The 22482-nt window shown below is 52.0% G+C and overlaps 8 protein-coding genes across 8 annotated transcripts; 4 read left to right on the forward strand and 4 right to left on the reverse strand.

The window, feature by feature from the left end:
• Positions 1–3208: 3208 nt before the first annotated feature.
• CGCA056_v005640 (putative 4-hydroxy-2-oxoglutarate aldolase) lies at positions 3209–4204 on the forward strand (the record flags this gene model as incomplete). The annotated part of the gene is made up of 1 exon (XM_037320891.1): positions 3209–4204. One exon carries the CDS (start codon positions 3209–3211, stop codon positions 4202–4204), a length of 996 nt encoding a protein of 331 aa, XP_037182365.1.
• A 318-nt stretch (positions 4205–4522) lies between these two features.
• Positions 4523–6454, reverse strand: dak1-2 (Dihydroxyacetone kinase 1; the record flags this gene model as incomplete). Its single annotated transcript, XM_037320892.1, has 4 exons — positions 4523–5148; positions 5198–5817; positions 5870–6380; positions 6448–6454. The coding sequence occupies 4 exons, from the start codon at positions 6452–6454 to the stop codon at positions 4523–4525; spliced, it is 1764 nt and encodes a 587-aa protein (XP_037182366.1).
• Positions 6455–7441: 987 nt separating this feature from the next.
• kduD-1 (2-dehydro-3-deoxy-D-gluconate 5-dehydrogenase) lies at positions 7442–8283 on the forward strand (the record flags this gene model as incomplete). The annotated part of the gene is made up of 2 exons (XM_037320893.1): positions 7442–7573; positions 7624–8283. The coding sequence occupies 2 exons, from the start codon at positions 7442–7444 to the stop codon at positions 8281–8283; spliced, it is 792 nt and encodes a 263-aa protein (XP_037182363.1).
• Positions 8284–8959: 676 nt separating this feature from the next.
• Positions 8960–10289, reverse strand: dgoD-2 (D-galactonate dehydratase; the record flags this gene model as incomplete). Its single annotated transcript, XM_037320894.1, has 4 exons — positions 8960–9713; positions 9766–9877; positions 9933–10042; positions 10114–10289. The coding sequence occupies 4 exons, from the start codon at positions 10287–10289 to the stop codon at positions 8960–8962; spliced, it is 1152 nt and encodes a 383-aa protein (XP_037182364.1).
• Positions 10290–11021: 732 nt separating this feature from the next.
• dotC-5 (Efflux pump dotC) lies at positions 11022–12863 on the reverse strand (the record flags this gene model as incomplete). Its single annotated transcript, XM_037320895.1, has 4 exons — positions 11022–11580; positions 11659–11914; positions 11971–12090; positions 12146–12863. 4 exons carry the CDS (start codon positions 12861–12863, stop codon positions 11022–11024), a joined length of 1653 nt encoding a protein of 550 aa, XP_037182361.1.
• Positions 12864–13595: 732 nt separating this feature from the next.
• DAL4-1 (Allantoin permease) lies at positions 13596–15555 on the forward strand (the record flags this gene model as incomplete). The annotated part of the gene is made up of 5 exons (XM_037320896.1): positions 13596–13725; positions 13783–13886; positions 13944–14741; positions 14802–15023; positions 15079–15555. The coding sequence occupies 5 exons, from the start codon at positions 13596–13598 to the stop codon at positions 15553–15555; spliced, it is 1731 nt and encodes a 576-aa protein (XP_037182362.1).
• A 100-nt stretch (positions 15556–15655) lies between these two features.
• On the reverse strand, positions 15656–19472 carry cda1-0 (Chitin deacetylase 1; the record flags this gene model as incomplete). The annotated part of the gene is made up of 6 exons (XM_037320897.1): positions 15656–16885; positions 16947–17565; positions 17622–17675; positions 18375–19241; positions 19298–19373; positions 19427–19472. 6 exons carry the CDS (start codon positions 19470–19472, stop codon positions 15656–15658), a joined length of 2892 nt encoding a protein of 963 aa, XP_037182359.1.
• Positions 19473–20063: 591 nt separating this feature from the next.
• AMID-0 (Amidase) lies at positions 20064–21774 on the forward strand (the record flags this gene model as incomplete). The annotated part of the gene is made up of 3 exons (XM_037320898.1): positions 20064–20232; positions 20282–20505; positions 20563–21774. 3 exons carry the CDS (start codon positions 20064–20066, stop codon positions 21772–21774), a joined length of 1605 nt encoding a protein of 534 aa, XP_037182360.1.
• Positions 21775–22482: the final 708 nt, after the last annotated feature.

Here is a 22482-nt window from a genome sequence, read left to right on the forward strand (position 1 = left end):
CCGATGTTCGGTGCTAAGCTAAGACCAAGCACTCTGGGGAACCCTTAGCACCTCTTCGATCGGAAGGGTGGTCGGTTGGGGGTACAGCTTGGGGTTCATACTCGTTGGAGTCTCGTGGGGGTCACACACATGAGTCGGCCGATCAGGGCTCGGGGTCGTGTCCGACGTGGAGCTCACCTTGTTTCCCCTCACTTCTCGGTCATCTTCCACGGCGGAGGTGGGGAAGCCGGCACTGGACCATCGCATCTTTATTGAAGGCCTCAGATGGGCGCATCTCGGGAAACCTGTTACTCGGGCCCTTAACATGTCGAAGATTACTTAGAGGACCTTATATTCCATGTGTGACATCATAGAAAAGATCAACTTGAAGGTCACACAAATTGCATCTTATATTTGATTTCATTCAATTGTGCCACTACATAAATAGGTGGTACTGTTGAGCCCATGATAGTGAATACCTAATTGACCGCGTCGAAAGCACTGAACATTATTTCTTGCAGCACAAAGCTTGCCGTTGGATTGCTGCCTTTCTGACCGTCCAAGTGATGAAACCCTTTTTCCAGCCCAAACTCCTAACCTCGCAGCTGAGATGTCGATCTTTTGCGTTCCAACTTGTCGCCCCAATCCCGCGCGCAGTTGGCAATCTGCAAAGCTGTTTCTCGAATACGATTTGCTTGCCTCACAAGCCTCTGCCTCTCCGCTGGTGTTTTCGGCGACTTGCTGGATTCCGAACCTTCCTCCCTGACGCTGTGTCCCCATTCGTCTGCGGACCTTGCAACCAAACGGGCTGCATCCTCGATTCTCTTCCCTGGAGGCTCTGTGCCATCATCAAATAGGCACTCTTGTGGTTGCGTCGACATGACTCCTGCAATCAGGTTCCAGACGGCAATAAGATCTTCCTTAGGAATTGACGGTGAGATGGTGGCGGAGATGGACCGCCGTTCCGCTGAATAACTCCGGGTCAACCGGACAGCCGATCCCGGACGGGCGAGAGCCCGGGCTATCAGGCAATTGCTGCATGCTCCGCCATGAATGCTCGGAATCTTCACGCATTCTGGCGACACGCCTTCTCCCCTTTGACACTTGGGGCATTGCTGTTCTGAAGCTTGTATTTCCCCTCTTTCGTGAAGCATGATGGCTTCTACAACGGGAGCTTTGGACACATCTGGTGGTGCTTCGCCCGATCTTCCCCTCCAAGCTCTCCGAACCGGCAGCGAACCAAGCTGCCTCATGACTTCTGTTGGTACTGTTTGCGCCTGTGATGCCGAGTCTGGTCGAATCGCACCGGATGCCGTCTCAATCGTGTCTTTCTGTCGACCTCGGGCCCCGTGTGCCGCCTGGCCATGAGCCAAGTTGTCTCCCGAGACATGCTGCCGGCGGTCGGATGCTGTTCCGATATGTGGCGTTTGTTGTGATGAAGCCGACCCTGAGGCTTCAGGGTTTACCGATGACCCATTTTCAGATCGAATCCGCGATGCCAGTGCCGTCGAAGGCATCCTGTTTTGTTCCTTCACAGCAATCTCTCCGGCCTTTGCCAACAGCTGCAGCGAGATGTCCGCAATATCCCTTTCATCGCCCATTACTCCCTGACTCAAGGGGGCATGGCAAGCAAATAAGAGTCGCGATCCCGCACAAACCCACCCGAAAAGAGAACTAGAACAGAGAACGGACCCAGGAGATGGTCGAGTGACCCCAAGAGAAAACAGTCGAACCTCGTGATGCACTACAGCTTGACGATCCACATCTCGACGGTACGAAGCCACGAGCCACTTATAATAAACATCTGCTCAAGCAAACCACGTCGGACCCTAACTTACGTAATTCTATTGGTCATGTCGCCGACGTAGCGGGCTAGCTAGGCGGTGATGATTGGCTCAGACTCATGTGCCGGGACGGTCAGATTTTGAGACCGGTTCTGGACTTTTCTCGAGAGGAGAACCGAGAGGAGACGCTTGCTAGGGAAACAGGCACTTTTGCTGTCTGGGTGGCCTTGAATCCGTGCCATGTCATCCAGCCAGCCTTAGTGTAAGGTGGCTTTAGGCTAGGGGTCTGGGGACAGTTCATCCAATCCGACGGTGAGAGAACCATGGGAACGACCGCTAGCGATGACAATAATCCCCGATTGGATGGTCCAGATCAGCAGAAGGGCAGAATCGGGTCCTTTTTTCCGCGGCGTGGAAGCCCGAGAAACCGGAACTTTGACAGCTTCCCACAACTTCCAGCTCATGTCTCAGCTGACTTGCGCGCGAGAGGGAGCCGGTGCCGGGGCGCGGTGTGGGTTGCCTGTTACCGAACATAGCCGGCCGGGCGCCGATCCGTTTGCTAATCTGAAATCTAGAAATCCCACCGCCAGACCGCGAGGGGTTTAGCGGAGGTGAAAGAACAGCAAATTGTACGAAGTTCTTTCCCTCTTTGGTATTGTTACTCATGTAGAGTAAGAAGAAACACAAACACCCCCACGGGGAACATACAGGAGACTGCGCGTCACTGAAAAGAGGTTGACCGTGTTCCAGTGAGACCAGCGACAAATTCAGCGAGTCGCGTGCGCGAGGGGGAAACCACGCCGTTTCCACAGCGGATGTCACCGTCTCGCCTGATGAATGCACCACGCTGAGTCCGGGGTGGGCCAAAAGAGTGCAGGTACATGATCTGTTTGTGTCGGACTCTGTGGGGAAGAAACAGTGGAGATGATGGGGTAAGAAGAAAAGAAAGACGGTGGTGTTTGGAGTTTGGGAGATTCCCTGCCAACACGGCCTGCTGGGAAGTCGGAGCCGTGAGGCAACTGTCGGGGACTAGAAAAAGCACCCGCGGGATAGTCTCCGAATCTTTCGTTTCCACCGATCTGTGGGGGCTAGGTGGAAGCTCTAATGCTTCGGATTAGGGACATCTGGCCCGTCGCAAAGGTGCCGGCGTGGGGGTCTTGGAGTCGGTCTGTGGCTACATGTACTACTTCCTCCAACTTGGGGTTGACTATTTGTGCGCATGACTTACACCGAGAGGCAAAAAGGTCGTGTTCGGATGATTATTCATAACTTTTCTGATTAGTTCCTTGCCTCCTGAAATAATTTTTCTTTACACAGGAACACTGCTTACAACCACATATTGCCTCCATTTGCGCTCTTATCAACTCCAACATCCCGCTACTCTTGAGTGCGCCCTCCTAAATCGACTCCCGCCTCGTCCCACAAACCCACAGAATCATACCATCATGTCGCCTTCAGCCAACGGCAACTCCACCCACAATGGCAATGGCAACGCCTCAAGACCGGCTCTTACGCCCGGTCTCTACGTCCCAACAGTAGCCTTCTTCCGCGGAGACGACTCGGTAGACGTAGAGACGACCACGACCCACGCGATCCGCCTCGCCAAGGCCGGCGTCGCCGGTCTCGTCACCCACGGCTCCAACGGCGAAGCTGTCCACCTCGACCACGCCGAAAGACAACTCATCAACCAGACCACCCGCGCGGCCCTCGACTCCGCCGGCAAGACCGACCTGCCTCTGATGGTCGGCTGCGGCGCGCAGTCAACAAGAGAGACCATCCAGCTTTGCCAAGAGGCTGGCGCTTCCGGCGGCGACTACGCCCTTGTCCTGCCGCCGGCCTACTACGGGGGCCTGCTCTCCACCGAACATATCCTGCAGCACTTCCGTGAGGTTGCGGATGCTAGCCCGATCCCGATCCTCATCTACAACTACCCTGGCGCGTGTAGCGGCCTCGACCTAAACTCGGACACCATTATCACGCTGTCGCAACATCCCAACATTGTCGGGGTGAAGCTGACCTGTGGCAACACCGGAAAGCTTGCCCGGATAGCTGCCGCTACTATGCCTAGGAAGGGAGACACTGGCAACCCATTCCGAACTTTCGGTGGCAGTGTCGACTTCACTCTGCAGACACTTGTTGTCGGAGGACACGGCATCATTGGTGGAACCGGAAACATTGCACCTCTTGCTTGCGTGAAGTTGATGAAGCTCTGGGATGAGGGCAAGCTGGCGGAAGCTAGAGAGCTGCAGGCTGTTGTTGCTCGGGGTGACTGGACGGCTATCCAAGGCGGCTTTGTTTCAGTCAAGGCTGCGTTGCAGGAGTACTACAACTACGGCGGCCTCCCCAGAAAGCCTTGCGCGCTTCTTGAGGGCGAAAGGCTCACCAAGCAGTTGGACGGTTTCTCCGAGCTCGTCGGTGTTGAGAAGAAGTTGCAACAATAATTACCTAGGTTAGAATGGACAGTGGGTTGATCAACGGACTGTATCAGAGGTTTTTAGCAAAAATGCATTCAAGTCATATTACTATATCAATCAACCGCTCCTTTGCGACAGTCTTTTTGCTGCTATCCGCTCACAGAGTAAGTGCCAATAACCAGGGTGGTAGTGAAGGTTTTGGCCGCGCATGCAATGAAGTTTGGGCCCCACGGGCTTTCTTGTTGCTGAAACCTTGACACGATGCGAAAAGTTCGCATCTTCATACCGCGAAGAAGCTTTAACTATGATAAGTTCAACCAACTTTGACTTTTGAAATTCTGGAATTCACGGGCTGGCGATCAAACCCTCCAACAGCTTGACAAGTCCATACGCCCCCGGGTCGGGACAATTCTTCCACTCCTCTCCACCCACATACACGGATCTGCCCAAGCTCGCTTCCATGCCTTTGGTAGACTCACACCCCTTCCTTGCTGCTTCAACAGCGTCCTTCAAACTGCTGCTCGCCGCGAATGTGGAGACGAAAGGCGCCAGGGCGTCAACTACCGTCCGGTCTCCCGGCTGCGCTGGTGTGTATTTTCCAAGAGCCGACAACGCCGACTGGAGAGCCTTTGCCCAGATTTCACCGGTAGCTTGCTGCTCTTGTTGGATCTGCTGTGACTGCGTTCTAAGCCCGTGAGCGAGGGCGTTCAAAAAGATGGCATAAAGGGCTCCAGAGGTGCCATCCATATTGCCTTCCACTACACGAGCGATGTTGTCGATGAGCTTTCCGGCATCTGCCTCTAGACTTTGCTGTTCGTTGATATATGCTAGTACTGCCTGAGCGCTGGTCTTCAGACAGAGACCACAGTCGCCATCGCCGACTAGTGTGTCGTACTTGGTGACTTCGGGCTCTACAGCAATGACATGGTTCAGAGCACTAGTCAGGGCAGATTTCGTCACAGTAATGTCGACTAAAAAGAGTCAGCCCGTGGTCTCTGTATTGAAAAGTGTCGTTGTTACCTCTGAGGTTGGTTCCTACAGGTTCCTCGTCAGTGGCAATGTCTTTCTCCTGCGAAGATGTCGCAGCTTTCTGGTTCTCAGGTAGGTCTGCAGTGGTGATGGCGGGCAACCATCCACTAGCTTGTGTAGAAGCGTCAATCAGCTGGATCCAGCTCTCATCAACAACCTTCAGAAGAGTGATACTGAAGCCCAGCCCATTCAGGCTGGACATATATGTACCACTCAGGACTCTTCTTGGCTGAATGCCATGTCCCTCCCTAAGCTGTGAAATGACCTCGTTGGCGATGGCGCCTAGCTCAAGTTGACTGAGGCCGCCGAGATTATTGATCATCAAGACAACCTTGTCCTCCTTCTGGATGCGGATGAATGCTCGATCCGTATCATTTTGGTCCAGAAGTTGGTTCAACATTGTGGAAACCACGCCGGACATACTGTCTTTGACCCGTCCGAAGCCTTCTTCATTGTGAATGCCCATGCCAATCTCAATCTCTTCGTTTGACGACAACTCATCTCCTGAAGGTGCCCTGCCTGGCACATGAACATGAGAAAGAGAGGCGCCAACAGTGACGAGATTTTCAGCAACCTGTGAGGCAGTGTTGTGAATTTCGGACAAACCATGCCTGTTGTCAAAGTTTAGCCCTGGCCCCTTGAAAGGTGATCGTCGGCGTTTACCCTTGAGCTGCTAGAGCACTAGCAATCTTCTGAACAATCACCGTTCCAGCAAGCCCTCTCCTTCCAACTCTTCCGGATCTGGACCTTCCAACACCAACATCATCGCCGACAACGAGCATATCGCACCGGATACCGGCAGCTCGTGCCTTTTCCACAGCCATGCCAAAGTGTAGGACATCGCCGGTGTAATTCATAATGACAACGAGGATGCCGTTCTCCCGCCGCTGAAACCCCAGTCGGAGGAGGCAACGGAAGACTTGATCGGCAGAAGGCGAGGCAAAGATCGAGCCAGCTACCGCGCCGGAGAGAAGCCCCTTGCCGACGAAGCCGGCGAAAGACGGCTCATGGCCGGACCCACCGCCGGAAATGACGGCGACCTTGGGATCGGTGACGGCGGCCTTTAGAAACACAGTCTTCTGAGCTTCGTCAAACGCAACAGATGGGTTAATCGCTGTTAGGGACCGGAGTCCGGCGATGACAAGTGCCGAGGGATCATTCGAGAAATGTTTTGCTTGAGCCTTTCATGTCAGTGATGCTGACGAAATCAAGTCGCCGATACCTTTGCGGGCGGATCTTACATGACATCTTTGTGGTATTCTTGAGAATTCTGTGCTGTGTCTAACTACCGAAGCATCCTTTCGAATCACCAAAATCCCTACTTATCATCATTCTTCCAAGAGTCCGCCGCCACTTTTCTACCTTTACCAACTGATTGGCATTCGATACAATAAGGACCAGCATCGTGGGATCATTTACTTACAGCATCGCCAGATCACCCCCACGCGGAACCACAAGTTCTCAGAGTAATACCAATCGCCCTCTCATTCAGATGAGATGCCCCCATCGTGGTCCTCAACGGACCCCCAACCGTCATGGTTTTGTCATATTTGTGTATCTCTCGCAACAGCCCCATTCTTTCTTCATCCCATTTGCATCGAGCTAATACCGACTTGGCTCCGACCGTCTCGAGACTATGACCGTAAGCGGAATCCTCCCGACCCCCACGCAAGCACACCGTCGCTCCTAGCCCGATGTCCAAGCGGCTCTGCGGGTCCGGACTTGTGCGGGGCTGACCCCCAACAGGGCCGGTGTTTGCGTGCGGGGAGCGGGTCGGACAAATCCGCGGGGAGGGGGGAGGGAACTGATCGGAAATGGTCTGATGCGTTCCTGGAATCCACACACCCTCTTCAAAGCTAGTATTCCCCGCAGGTTCCCCGTGGGAACGACTCGCGTGAGCAAGGACTTTGCTGGCGATGAGCCGGAACCCCTCACTTCGTGGCATTTCTAGATCGATCATACGTGTGGTGACACGAATCACCTGAGGTCCACTTCATGCAGAAGCCCGTGTTGAGCCGATGGTCGGATCTGGGCCATGGGGAATAGTGCGGGCTCAAGCTCAGCGTGGGGGTCGTTTACCTACGTGATCGCGGGGGAGGGGCTCGTGAGATTTGGGGATCAAGATTGGTTTCTTGAACTCTAGATTGATATGAAGGCATGGACTAAGGCCTGTGCAGTGTTGACAGACAGATTATTGTGATTTCACAACAACACAAGTCGTAGTACACACTGAAGATGGCGAACATCATCGAAAAGCTATTCTCATTGCAGGGCCGTACGGCTGTCATTACTGGGGGTACGCGGGGCATTGGCCAGGCCATGGCAATCTCCTTGGCCGAGGCAGGGTCAGATATTATTCTCATCCAAGTAAGCATCACCCCAATTACACGAGCCCAGCTGTTGCTGACAGTACTCAGAGAGACGAGAGCAGCACAGAAACCCAGAAGCAGGTTCAGGCATTGGGCCGCAAAGCCACCATCTACACCGCCGACCTCTCAAATCAGGAGCAAGTAGAAGGCCTCACACAACGCATTCTAGCAGACGGCCATGACGTGAGCATCCTAGTCACCTGCGCGGGCATCCAGCGCAGACACCCGGCACACAAGTTCCCCATGGGTGACTGGGATGAGGTCCTGCAAGTTAACCTCAAGACGGTCTGGACCCTCTGCAGAGACCTCGGCGCCTACATGCTCACCCGCAGCCCGAACCCGGTCAACGGCCACCGCGGTAGCATCATCAACGTGGCGTCGCTCGTCAGCTTCCAGGGTGGCATCACAGTGCCGGCGTACGCAGCGGCCAAAGGCGGCATTGCACAGCTGACCAAGGCGTTGAGCAACGAGTGGGCGAGCCAAGGTGTCAATGTCAACGCTATTGCGCCCGGGTACGTGGCGACGGACATGAATGAGGCGCTGATCAACAACCCCGAGCGCGCCGCCAGCATCTTGGCTAGAATTCCTGCGGGGAGATGGGGTACCCCGGACGACTTCAAGGGGGCCACGGTGTTTCTGGCGGGGGCGGGGAGTTTGTACGTTTCGGGTGAGCTGCTTACTGTCGATGGCGGCTGGATGGGTCGATAGAGTGGGTTTGGACGCATGTAGGTGACCAGAAGAGGATGTATCGATGGGCCTGCGGTCGGGATAGACCTGATGTAGAATTAAATAACCGTGATATCGGGACAACACAGGCGTCTGGTAACTAGCAAACCCCGCTTGGGGTACCCATGCCGATTTAAAGTGGTTGGCTAAGACATGGCGATCTCTACAGGGCAAGGCAATAGACGGCATATCGGAGAATTTGATGAAAGGTAACGTGGGGGCATAGATTTGTACTTCGTCTCGTAAACTTGCGAACAAGCACGAGTGAGATACATGGGAAGGCGTGAACGGTTGGTACGCAACTTATGGCACAAAGCAATTTCAAAACACTCGACAGACCGTTGTGTTGTAAGTGTGTCAGAGCCCTTTGAAAGAAAAGGTACTTAGGCCATTCGAAGACCCAAATCATGCAAGCCCATCATCGAACTTGCGGCCACGTTTCTAGTGAGGGGTTAAGCTGTCGCAAGACTTAGTACTGCAATGCAGCTTGGTCCGTTGGTAAAGACAGAAATCTGGAAGGCATTATATTCAGTGTATTCTCTCAGTATGACCTAGGCCGCTACCTGGCCACTTCAAACGCGCGTGATCATGTTGGGAATGTAATTTTAGCGATGCGTTTTCATTATGAACGATAAAAGTACAGTTTAGTCCGTCTTCTTCACCATTCTCTAATGCTTCCATCAGGACCATGGAAGACTTTGCATTGCCATGGCTCTGTCTCCTTGGCGATCTTCTCCACCATCTCCTCATCAATGTCAACGCCGAGGCCATAGCCCGTTGGCGCCTTGACATAACCGCCCTCAATGTCAAAGACTGTGGGGTTCTTCAGATAAGTCAACAGGTCAATGTCTCCGGCTTCGGTGTTGTAATGCATTCCCAAACTCATTTCAAGAATGGAGAAGTTGGGGGATGACAGCGCAACCTGGACACTTGCAGCAAATGCAACGGGACCAAGCGGGCAGTGCGGTGCAATCGCCACGTCGTAGGCCTCGGCCATTGTGGCGATCTTCTTAGTCTCGGAGATACCTCCAGCATGGGCGATGTCAGGCTGAAGGATGTCGACGCTGGCATCTTCAAGGAAACGCTTGATGTCCCAGCGAGTATACAAGCGCTCACCAAAGGCAATCGGGATCGTAGTCTGGTCGGCAAGTTGCTTGATAGCTTCGGGATGCTCACACAACAACGGCTCCTCGATGAAAAGCGGTTGAAGAGGCTCAAGTGCCCTTGCTAGTTGCTTGGCCATGGCCTTGTGGAGACGGCCGTGGAAGTCGAGACCAGCGTCAAGACCCAGAGCTTTGACTTGCCTGAGCCGCTCAACAGTAGCACTTAATACCTTGGGCGAGTCAACCCAGTTCAGATCTTCCGTTGCGTTCATCTTGACGCAAGTAAGGCCTTGCTCAATGCGCTTCTTGCTGGGGAGATGTCAGTGCTTGGAGGATATTGTGAATTGTTCAGAGTACTTACGCCGCAGCCTCAACATCGGAAGGTCTGTCACCTCCGATCCAGCAGTAAACCTGGACCTTGTTTCTGACTTGGCCACCCAACAACTCGTAGATGGGCACCTTGAGGTTTCGTCCTTTTCATGATGTCAGTATGGGGGACAATCCAAGTGGTCTGTTTGTTTTTCGTACCCTTCAAATCCCACAATGCGATATCAATGCCGGACATTGCAGACATGAAAACGGGGCCTCCACGGTAGAAGCCATGTCTCCAGAATAATTGCCAGATGTGCTCAATGTTGCTGCGAATCTCTAGTCAGCACTGAAGCTTTGGGTTTCTATGGGGTCAATGACGAAAATCATGAAATCTTACTTTGCCTCGAGACCAACAATCCTTGGGATCATCTCCTCAAGGGTGCCCTCTACCGCCAAGTCGTGGCCCTCGAGAGTGGCCTCGCCCCAACCATACTCTCCATTCTCATCGGTGATCTTCACCATAAGCCATCGAGGCTTCACGCGGTAATACCGCACTGACTTGATCTTGGCCATGATGATGTCTGTGGGTTGGGTGGTCTGGGCAGTGGGGTCTGCGGGCAAATCTGGGGAGGAGGTTTTGGAGTAAAGCTAGGCGGGGAAATCTGAAGCAATCCGGGGATTACACATCGCATTCTTAACAGAGCTTCAGACCATCGTCAGACCCCGACCTCGAAGTGCCACTAGTGCAGCCTGATCCACCAACGGGTTTGGGGTCAATGGGGTCGTGACTCCATTAGCTTCCATGAAACATCCGCATAAGCCCCCCACCACCCCAACTTGACCCCCACGACAGCTGGTACACGAGGCACGGAGAAGCCATCCCACGATCCCCACTCATCGGGTCGCGGCACAAGTTGTCTCGGGTTTCTATCCGCGTTTGCGTGGATGGAGAACGCGGCGGTAGAGTGGATTTTCTTACCACATCGTTTCTCAAGACGGGACCCATTTCGACCATTGACCCCACCTCCAACTCTATGCTCACAAGCCACAGTCAGGACCAAGCCACTTGGATGCTGCTTTTCAAGTTCAAGTCAGGCCATGTGTATGTAGCTGAAGACGCACAATTCTCGACGGCTTCTTAATGAAATACGACCTGTTGAAATCTTATTCTATTATGAGGTTTATCAATATGCCCTTACGCCGCCCATGTCTATGATGTCTATACCTTTATCCTTTTTCATGCATCGTAAACCATTGCCCCGAGAACCCCCCGGATTCTAATCCCCATACGTAGGGAATAACCGTCTAATTTCTTGTGTTTGTCAAACCCGAATCTCCGTTTGCGCCATCTCTATCAGAAGCCTTCTCCCGTGAGATACCTTCCTCCTCATCTCGGCTTTCGCTCGATGTATCCTTCGGCTTCGTATCGTCAATTGGCTCCAGGCCACGGTCCTTGATCAACAAGCAACCGACTAAGCAAAGTCCAACTAATGGAATCTGAAAGATGAAGACGGCACGACTCGCTGCCATATATGCGTCCAAGACTCTTGACATGTCGTCGCTGCTGAGCTGAGGAATCGAGTACGTGCTGCTTGAAAGGTACTTGAACTCCGCCGGAAGGTTTGCTCGAAGAGTCGCTTGAAGAATCGCAGCGGAAATAGCCAGACCACATGCACCACCAGCGCAGCGGAAGAAGTTGCGGTTGGATGTGATGACAGCTCGTCTCGACTTGATTGAGTGCGCCTGGAGGGCGACCAGGGTCGGCTGGAAGATGAAGCCAACGCCGATGCCGACAATTAGTAGCGGTATGACAATGATCCCCGGTTTCGTGTTTCGATCGAAGATCAATGTGAGACCGGCGCCCCTGTGCCATAATTAGTTTGCTTGCTCGACTTTGATGCCACAGACCACAATTGGTCGCTCACTAGGTATGTGTACTTACAAGGTCCAGAACCCAAATCCCAGCCAAATCACCTCCCCGTACCGCTTGGTGCGAGATATGTATTGACCCGATAGGATAGAAAAGACCGACTGACAGACGACGAGAGAGACGTAAATAGCCGCTGAGTGCATCACCGAAAATTGGTGGGCATTTTGAAGGTACAGCGGGATGTAGTAAAGATAAGATTGATATGCAGCCCCGAACAAGAAGGTTTGCACCAACATTACCACTACAACCTTGTTTTTGAAAATTGGGACTATCTTGACGTCAGTCCATCAATCTTAGTAGCTACGGTATGAAAGGGAAACTTACTCGGCATCATTGGCAGCTTGGCAAATTTCCATTCAACGACAATAAATGATACAAGAGCAAGCGCTCCGATGGTCAACATACTAATTACCATTGCCGAATTCCAAGGAAAATATGCACCACCTGTATAATGTGAGCAACTCGTTTCCACAAACGGGCTGCATCTGCATTAACTCACCTCCCGAAATCGGAATTAGTAACAAAATGACGCCGAGAGAGGAAGTAAATGACCCAGCGTAATCAATTTTCTTGACGCTATTCTTGAAGTCGTCGCTGGGTGGTTTTGAAGGCAGGAAGAAATAGCAAATGACTCCTACAATAACTCCCAGAGGTGAAAGCATGTAGAAAAAAGCTCTCCACGTTGCCCTCTCCATGAAGGCAGCGGCGAGGAAGGGGCCAAGAACGTTACCCAGGCCAACCATTGAGCCAATGATGCCCTGGTATTTGCCACGTTGCTCGAGAGTCACAACATCAGACACAATGATCATGGCCAGATTCGTGATACCGCCACCGCCAATTCCTGCAATGCCTCGGAAGATATAGAACATGGCCGCATTTTGCGAGAGCCCGCAAAGAAGGTCTGCCAATGCCAATAGGCCAATTGCGCTCAGAAACACAGCTTTTCGGCCGAAAATGTCTGAGAATCTTCCATAAAGCATCTGGAATGTGGTGTTGGCGATGAGCGATGACGTTCCCGCCCAGGATATCGTATCTTCGGCATTGAGGTCGGCGGCGATTGTCGGTAATGTGATACTGATGCCATTTTGATCGATGAACGCAATGAGGAGGGTAATTGCCAAAGTTGCAAAAACGACCATCAACTGCTTCAAAGGAAGTATATTAGTCTGATCGTGAAGAGCCTTTTCGGCCTTGGTGGTTTCGAGATCGCCCCTCATCATTCAACCCTTGTCGGCGATCAGTTGAAATGGGGCAGCCAACATCCGATAAAGCGGCACACAAGATAATGCAAAGTGAATTGAAAGATGAATGAGAGACTAGAAATTCGAAATCGATTAATGTTGAGTCGACATTTTGCACGCTTCAAAGAAAAATTTGACACCGGCAATCCGACGTTGAGAGTGGACCTGTCCGGGGAGCCAAGACGGGATAGCTGTAGGCGAAGATTGGTTCATCGGCCTGTTTTCGGCTCCGGGCTCGGCGAAATGATCTGGAAGGCGAATTGATGTGACCATGAAAATATCGGTGCGTCATGGCTGACAGGGGCTTCGGCAACTTTTGAAGCGATCGTCTCCACAACGGTTTAGTCCACATCGGAAGATCCGATGCCGAGGGTCGCTCGGCTGGCGGGCCAATTATCTGGTGGTCGGATATCCGACAATATTTATCTGTGGAATTTTGTGGTAGTCGATGGTTATCAGAGACGCATTGGTCGTTTCTGGCTTGGCGACGAAGATCTGGTTCTTATCAACTATCCTGAAGTTGGAGGGTGTGACGCCGCAACGAGGGCAGTACGGGCTCAGTGATAAGGCGTCTGTTCGTTATCTACATGATCTTTAAGATCTGCAATGGACTGAAAAAATGTCGGTTTTTGATATTAGTGACTGCAATGCACTTTTCGTAAAACATCTGCCGAGTAGCGTCGCCCATCTCGTTCCCGTCAAGCTGTGATGGGTCAAGCCGCGAGACTGCGGAGAGCTTTCTCCTCCCGAAAAGAGTTCAAGCAATTTATTCAGACCAAAGAGCATCCCGATGATGGTCCAGCTTATTTCAACGAAGACTTGCTTCCAACACCGCCCTGTAAGAACGCAACGTGAGAAGACGACAGCTTGGAATTCATAGCTAACAGCGTCGTAGCTCAGCGTACATGGACTGCGTTGCATTTCTTCGCATATTACTTAACGCAGACATTTTCGCCTAGCTCATATAACCTAGGAGCAACTCTGATCTCTATCGGCCTTGTGAGATTCGTTACTTGACCTTTCCCAGCCGACAGTCGCTAACTCAAATACTCCCAGCAATGGTGGCACGGTATTGTCGCAGCTGTTATCGGCTCAGCTATTCTGAGCGTCGTTGTTATTCTCAACTCTCGCGGTGCAACTCGATACCATGTTGGCTTTCCCGTCTACGTCAGAGCCGCTGCTGGGGTTAGCGGTGCAAAGCTGTTCATTGTGGTTCGCGCCTCTGTCGCCATCATCTACTTCGCAACCCAGTCTTTCTATGGAGGCATGCTCACCTCAGTTGCTTTGCGGGCTATCTTTGGTTCGGGATGGGACAAAATTCCCAACAGATTTCCCGCCAGTGCCGGAATCACATCCAAAAACCTACTCGCCTTCTTCATTTTCTGGGTTATTCAATTTCCAGTCATGTTTGTGCATCCAACGATCTTACGCCATTTGTTTGTGGTCAAGTCCATGACGACAACTGCTGGCCTGTTTGGTGTGATGGGATGGGCCATTCACATGAATGGAGGAACTCTAGGCGATTTCGACTTTGGAGGGAAGTCCCTGAGTGGCTCCGCACTTGTGTGGCCCATGATTCAGGCTATCAACAGTGTCATGGCAGCACTGTGCCCGATTCTTGTGAACCAACCCGATGTTGCTCGGTATGCCACAAAGCCCGCACAGGCAACTTGGTCTCAGGCCACTGGTATCCTCGTTAGCAAAGTCTTGGTCATGTTCCTAAGCTGTGCGACTACCAGTGCTGCGGCAGGGTTTCTCGGCAAGAGCTACTGGAACGTATGGGATCTCTACAACGCCATCCTGACTGAGTACTGGGGCCCTGGGGCAAGGGCAGGAATGTTCTTCGCGTCCGCAGTAAGTCCCCTCTTTTCAGCCAGATTCTTGTGATCTCCTCTTAACATGCGCGTCTTATAGGGCATGATCTTAGCAATCATTGCAACGAACGCTGGCTCAAATTCATTGCCAGTTGGTGCCGATACCAGCGGACTTTGGCCCAGATATATCAACATCGTCCGTGGCCAGGTTATCTGCGCACTTCTAGCACCGCTATGCGTTCCATGGAAGATTATCTCCAGCGCTAGCTCGTTTCTTACATTCCTAGGCTCATACACCGTTTTCCTCATGCCGACCTGCGGGGTATGTACCTCATTGGATGAGAGAAGAAGAAAGTTCTGTCTGACAAAACCTACAGATTATGATTGTCGACTACTGGATGTTGCGCCGCGGCAACTTTCATGTTCCGAGCTTGTACACCAAAGATGCAGGATCTCCATACGCATATCTAAACGGCTGGAACCTTCGGGCTATTGCTGCTTGGGTTGCCGGTGTGGCATTCACGGTTCATGGTATCGCGGGAAGCCTCGACCCAAACGCCGTCAATCAAGCCAGCAAAAACATGTACAAGCTTGGGTTCTTGTTGTCTCTCATGATGGGAGCGTTAGTGTACTACGTGGCTTGTCTGATTTGGCCGCCACCTATTTACCCCGAGGGAAGCGAGTCTGAAGCGACGATGGGCTTCGAGGATATGGCCTCCTCAGAAGGCTTCTTTGCGGGCGAAAGCGTTGACACAATACGAGGAGTTCTCTCAGCTGATGAGGGCGGAAACGTAGGCCGAGTTGAGGGAAAGGGTATAGGGACTGAGTCAGTCAGTGAGAAGAACATGGTGTAATCATTTGCCTTCTCGTGTCGAGGGAAAAGATGTAACCGATTACTACTCTTTATTGAAAGCACTGACGTATATGTCGAACTTTCTCACCGTCCGCCTATCCCTAGTCATTGCCGGAAAGGCTCTGCAACAATTCAAAATTGGGCATCCAGACAGGGCTTCCGCTGTCCTGATCGATCCAGTTCGCCAACTCAGCGACCATGGGCCAAGCACCTTCGAAACCCCCACCAGCAATTCCAGAATCTCCAACGCTACCCAGAAACTGGTCTAAGCCGTCATCGGTCATTTGTCCCACTTCCCTCTCGCCGGCAGCTTCCTCGCTCTGCCCGTCTAGCGTCGTGTCCTGTTGTCTTCCTGCACGCATCTGAGCTGAGGCCATTTCCGCCAAGCCCGATTCACCATCCTGAAGTTTCTCCATGGCTGCGTTCACAAGAACCTCAAAAGCGTCTCTGTATTTGCGAACCCAAGGTGCTCTCTCGCCCATGACGAATAACACTAAAGAGCAAGCACGGATGTCATTCGCAAGTGCTACTGACCAAAGCTCATTTCCCTGTGTCCAGAGTCCATAAAGAAGAGTGACCCCGGCGACGAACACGGTCTGAACGGCAATGAAGCTGTGACCGTAGTCAAGAGTTTGATGGAGCCTCTTGTGAGCCTGGCAGATATCCCCCGCAGCTCTCATACACAGTCCGTAGAACTGGTCAGAAGGGGGAAGAAGAGGTAAGAAAGGCTGGATCAGAAGCCTGAGAGCGCGATTGTACAGCAACAGAGCGTAGTTGAGTTCGGGATGATTCGGTGCCATCCACTCATTGAGCGAAACCCGCCAAGTTTGAAGCCGTTGGTAGAGACGATCGAGCTTTGGTCGGAGGGTATCTAAGGCTTTGTCTGTACGGTAAATGGAGTGATGAATCTTCGACTCGATTCGGCGGAGCTTGAACAGCACAACTGCGAGCGTTATGTCGTTTCCAACAGTCCCGGATGCAGATGAGCTGCTGTTGATACAAGTATCAGGAAACTCTACATCAATCTGGTTGTCCGCTATACTCAAGGGTCGACCGAGTGAGATGGCGATTGTCCGCTCTAGTAAGTAGACAGACCAGAATAATCTTCGCCTGCGCTGAACCACAGATTCAGAGAGATTGTTTTCGTGAGCTGCGCGGTGAAGCCCAAGATCAATGGATGTCCTCATCGCCAGGCCAATCATGTACCACAGTCCATGACTAGAGGTTGATCGAAGATGGAACATGACTAACAACGTCATCGCCTCAATGTTCTGCACCGTCCGCGATTCCCTTGCCGCGGATATGTGCTGCAGTGCAGTGATGTAGAGAGCCTTTCCATATATTAGCTCAAGTGCTTCACTTTGCAACGTCCGTGAAGAAATAAGGACGTACCTCCGGGGAAAATCCCGGGCCACGCTGTGTCAGCTGTACCAATGTTGCACCCATAGCATACACTAGGTACAGCTTAAACACACCAAATCTTTCAGCTTTGCTTAAACTTTGCGGTGGAGTTCCTGCCAACGCGACTCTTTCGCCATGCAGCTTCCATAATTCCTCAGGCTCGAGAAAAGGATACTTGGAGTGCAGTTGGGACATGTATGCCCTCAGCATCTTTGAACCCTGCTCATCACTCGGGGGCTCTTTGACACCGTGAGCCAAGAGATCCTCTACTGTAAGACATCTAGGGCCCGGATTGAGGCAGCCCGTTGACCGATTGGCACTTGCACCGTCATGGATGTCTGGCAACATCTTGTTCCAGACTGTAGCTTGGACCATCTCGCCGAGATTGAGGGCCAGCGATAACCCGGCCGAAGGTCCAACATAGGCAGGAGCCTCAAAATTCCCTAGCGACACGTGTGCAACCACGTCGCTCAGAGCATTTTTGTCCCTGTTTGAGTGACTGGAGTGAATACTGGCGGTTTCTCTGGGGGTCGAGTTGGTTTCTGGCGTAGGAATTTGAGCCAGCTTGTTCTCCAGGTAGGCCACCCTTTCTTCTAATGCCCGGGTGTATCTGGATCAGTCTTCAGCTTACGTTCATTAAATCCCCGAGACCCTGTGTATACTTACGCAGTTGATGAAGCTTCATCTGTGACATCTGCCTTGTCGCATTGAGCGCCTGACCTGCGGCAGTTCGAGCAGACCGGAAATTGGTCATCACACTCCAAAATCAGATTGGTTTCCAGTATTTCTTAACAACCATAGCCGATTACCTTTTGCTTACGACTTTTACATCTTGTGCAGGCCGTTCTTCCTCTCTTCCTAGGGTTCGGAGGGACTCCGGCTGAGGAGACCGGGGGCGATGAAGCCGGGGGATGTGCGTCAGGCGTCATCTCCGCAGGCTGATAACATGAGATGACCGCCAAGAAGCTCGACTGCCAAGCTGTCCGCAACGCTGGGTGAATCTGCGGAGGCGGATGTCCGATTTACATAGATGTCGGTTGCTATCACCGTTGCCGATCTCGCCTTTGGACAGCTTTTTCTTCGTCGGACGACTTCCGTGAGACACTAGCCCCCCACTTCGGAAACATTCCGACGCAGCAGCCGTCGCACTGCCGATCGGAGGTTCCGACACTCGTAGCTCGAACAGCCAGGAAGAGTGCCAAGTCGGCCATCATTGGCAATCGTCTTTCTCAACAAATGTCTTGGCTATGCAAGCGCTGGAAAGTGATTGATCATGTGTTCACTACACAGAACTAGTAGGTGTTTTGAGCAAGCTACTTCAATATTTGTGCTAGGAGATTTGCTGCATATCTACGTCGGTATTGTAATTGAATGATCAAGCCTTCATAGAAATATCTCTGACTAGAACCATTACCTCACACACCCTTCATCCACTCGCCATTGGGTTTGTACGGGAATTCAGCCCTCATATGCTTAGCAATATCCCTTCGAGTCGTGACCCAAACCCCCTCTTTCTCTGAGATGTACTTCATGAACTTTCTCAGTGCCTCAGATCTCCCTGGCTTGCCGATGATGCGCGTATGCAACGGAATGTTCATTAACTTCCCGCCCTCTCTGTACAAACAATCGAAGGTGTTTTTGAGATATTGCTCATATGTCTCAGCGACTGAGCTGCCAAACCCAGGTGACATGTGAAACTTGCCATCATTGCAGTCATAGTTGTAAGGGATCAGAAGCATGCCCTCCCTGTCAGCTTCTGGCAAGTCCTTCTCCCAAGGCAAGTCTAGCCAGTAAGGCACATCGTCGTTGTAGCACTCCGAGGACCAGAGAAACTCTCCACCCAGGCTCTTCCAAACCTCTGGGAACAAGGAAGGGGTATTAGGGGTTCCGCGGCCGAAGTAAGCACCGACCGGCATCTCGCCCGAGACCTCTTTCAACATCAAAATGTTCTGTTTGATGTATTCCTTGTCTTCTTCAAGCGAGTAGTTCCAGATGTCGAGCCATCTTAGACCATGGCAGGCAATCTCGTGGCCGTCACGGACCAGAGCCTTTGCGAAGGTCGGGTTTCGTTTCAGGGCATAAGCGACGGCATACGTGGTGAAGCTCCATCCGAACTCCTTGAATAGTCGGATAAGACGCCAGGATGCAGAGCGACTGCCATACTCGAAGTCTTGCTCGGCGTTGAGGTATCGTGCACCTTCCTTGTAACCGCCTGACGCACCCTTCTCCCACAGGTATGGCTCCGAGAATGGATCACCATCCAAGATGCTTCGCTCTCCTCCCTCTCTAGATGTTCCATCAGCCCGTGGTACCTTTTCAACGATACATACATAGTAACTTACTCATAATTGAGGACAAAAGACACAGCAATGCGAGCACCTTTGGGCCACTTTGGATCAAACCCCTCCTCGCCGAATCCTAGACATGATGATGTTAGATGCACATATTTCCGTTGTTGGACTATTACTCACCCTCAAAATCGCGAGGGATCTGGAGACTCTCCTCGATATGCACCATTTTAAAAATTGTCAGAAATTGTCAGTGGTTTCGAATATTGGAATAGGCCTAGACGAAACTTATGAGTGAGCAACCCAAGATCGATGGCCTCAATGCAGTCTCTTACTTGTCGCGATAAGCAGTGCGTGCTCTTTAATATAACCATTGAAACTCTCAATATGCAGCCTTCGTGAGATAGCCGCAAGAGACTATCGATTTGCCCCTCCTTCGAGAACTATTTCATCTTGCGATATCTTGCGGGGTACTTGGATGGTGGGGTTGATCCTTCCCAAGATAAGGACATAGTGGGGTTGATTGAGCTGCACTGCTACCGGTTCACAGTCGCCGATGGCCTTTTGAGAGAGGATTCGGATGATCCGAATGCAGTAAATTGTTCGCAGGGAGTCGATGATAGCGATAAGATATCGATTCAGGGCTATCGGACCTATCTAGGAGATTAGGTATGCATTAGAACTACTATGGATGTTCAATCCACATCGGCTTGAACAATATCAGCTGGCTTTAGTCGCAAATATCTTGAATCAGGCGTCAAGTTCGAAACGGAGTGCGCCTCATTGAATATACTGTCTAAATCTCAATACTGATCCCGAAATGTCTGTCTTCTCTTTGAACGTTGACAAGACAAACCCCGTCACGGCGGAAGTTCTTGACGATAGCCTCAACGCGCTGGGCGTTACTCTGAAAAATGATGAAAAGGATGAGTACCAAAAATTGCTTGCGGTATTCCACGAATCTGTTGTCGGGATCATGTCTCTTCCTGGTGAGTTGCGTGTGCACCTTTTGTCAGGCTGAACTAATAGTATTTGCAGACTATGTACCACCAGTGGATGAGATTAAATTTCCGAGAGAAGACATTCACTTTCCTGACTCGTCCAACAACCTCTTATCAGCGTGGGCGTGGAAATGTCGCATTGAGGACCAGCAGAAGAAAGGAGGACTTCTTGTTGGAAAGACGATTGCTGTCAAGGACAATATAGCCGTAAAGGGTGTTCCGATGCTTATGGGCACCGACTTCGTGAAAGATTATGTCCCTGTGAGGCATTGTTCCACAACCCGTTGAGCTTCTTTGGCGACTAATGCGCGACCGTAGAACACCGATGCGACTATCGTCACAAGGCTTCTCGAGGCCGGAGCCATTATTACTGGCAAGTCAGTCTGCGAGAACATGTGTCACTCCGCCACAAGTAGCTCATCATCAACCGGCCATGTACACAACCCCTACGCCAAAGGCTACAGCAGTGGAGGAAGCTCGAGCGGCTCTGGAGCTCTGGTAGCCAACGGCGATGTTGACATGGCTCTGGGCGCAGACCAAGGAGGTTCAATTCGTGTGCCTGCCGGCTGGTGTGGTATCTACGGTCTCAAGCCAACCTTTGGCCTTGTCCCTTACACGGCTTGCGGCTCTAACGAGCCGACGAATGATCACGTCGGGCCCATGACGCGAACTCTACTCGACAATGCTTTGATGCTGCAAGCCATCGCCGGAAACGACAACATCGACGACCGGTCTTTTGCAGCACCTTCACCGGATAAAATCCCCAAATATTACGACAACCTGGTTGCGTTGCAAAACCCGGCAGACCTGTCTGGTGTCAAAGTCGGTGTTCTGGTCGAGGGTATGAACCAACCCTCAGTTGAACCTCGTATCAAAGCCTGTGTCGAGGCAGCGATCCAAGGACTACGTGACCTGGGCGCAACCGTCGAAGAAGTCTCAGTATCGTTCCATTCTCAAGGCGCAGCAGTGTGGACGGCCATCAGCAAGGCTGGAGGATATCTCGCCAAGCGAAATCTCAACTTCGGCAGAAGAGGCCATGTGATGACAGACCTCACCGAGAAGTTCCAAAATCTCACCCAAGAGCAGTGGGACAACGCCTACGTCTCGTCCAAGAACATATATCTGAACGGGGTTTACGCGCAAAAGGCGTTTCCCGGTCTATTGGGGAAGGCAACGAACTTGAGCAGGAAGCTCCGAGACGATTATGACGCGGCACTCAAGAAGTATGACGTGCTGGTTGCGCCCAACCTGCCCTACATCGCCAACTCGCATACCCCGTATGATGCATCGCCGCTGGAGAAGATCGGGAAACAAGTAGGGTTGACGGCGAACACTGCTCCGTTTGATCAGTCAGGGCACCCGGTGCTAGCCATGCCTATTGGTATGCTCACCATCGAGGAAGGCCCACTTAAGGGCTCCGGAACTAAGCTGCCAGTGAGCATGCAGGTGATTGGAAAATGGTGGCATGAAGACGATGTTTATCGGGTGGCATATGCTTGGACTTTGAAGAACGACTGGAAGACCAGATAAACGACCGTCGGCAACACTGATCTTTGAATGTTTTCCTCGGGCCGGAGACCACATGATGTAAAAGCACAATTTTGCAATTTGAAAATACACCATATGCATTCGCGGGCTATGGAGAAACCCCTCCACTTTCTTGTTGTGCGTCATAACTACCAACAGCACCTTGACCGAAAGACGGCTTCCCTGATGCACTAGACATCGTATTGATCGACACTTTTGATGTCTTGCAAGGATAAGTCGGGCCCTCACATAGCTTTGATTAGCTAGAAATGCTAGCTGCAGACTTACTTGTTTAGGATACTAGGGATAATCGAGTCAAGTAACTTCCTCCGAAGCTCGGGACAAAGCGATCGGACTATCACTACCATGATTAGCAGGGGATGGACTCGTGAGAAGTAAAGTTCCAGGACAGACCGCCGTCTGATTCACACATAACATCACACGGCATTCCAGTCTCTCCCTCCGCGTCACGGCATGCGGCGACCGGCAGTAGCGGGTCCGAGGGCGGAGTCTATCTTGTCTCGGTGGCCTCAGTCCCGGCCGACCTCGGGCCCTTCAACTTCGGCTTCTTGCCCGATGCGCCGGCACCGTCACGAGAGGGAACCAACACTCCTGGGAACCCCCACGCTCCGCTCCCGGCCCCGGCAAAATTTCCACATTATCCTCGACACGCAGGCCCAGACCCAAAAAGGTGTTAGATAAGGGAATTGC

The sequence above is a fragment of the Colletotrichum aenigma genome (assembly GCF_013390185.1).
Source record: "Colletotrichum aenigma strain Cg56 chromosome Unknown KSG_Cg56_contig03, whole genome shotgun sequence".
NCBI lineage: Eukaryota > Fungi > Ascomycota > Sordariomycetes > Glomerellales > Glomerellaceae > Colletotrichum > Colletotrichum aenigma.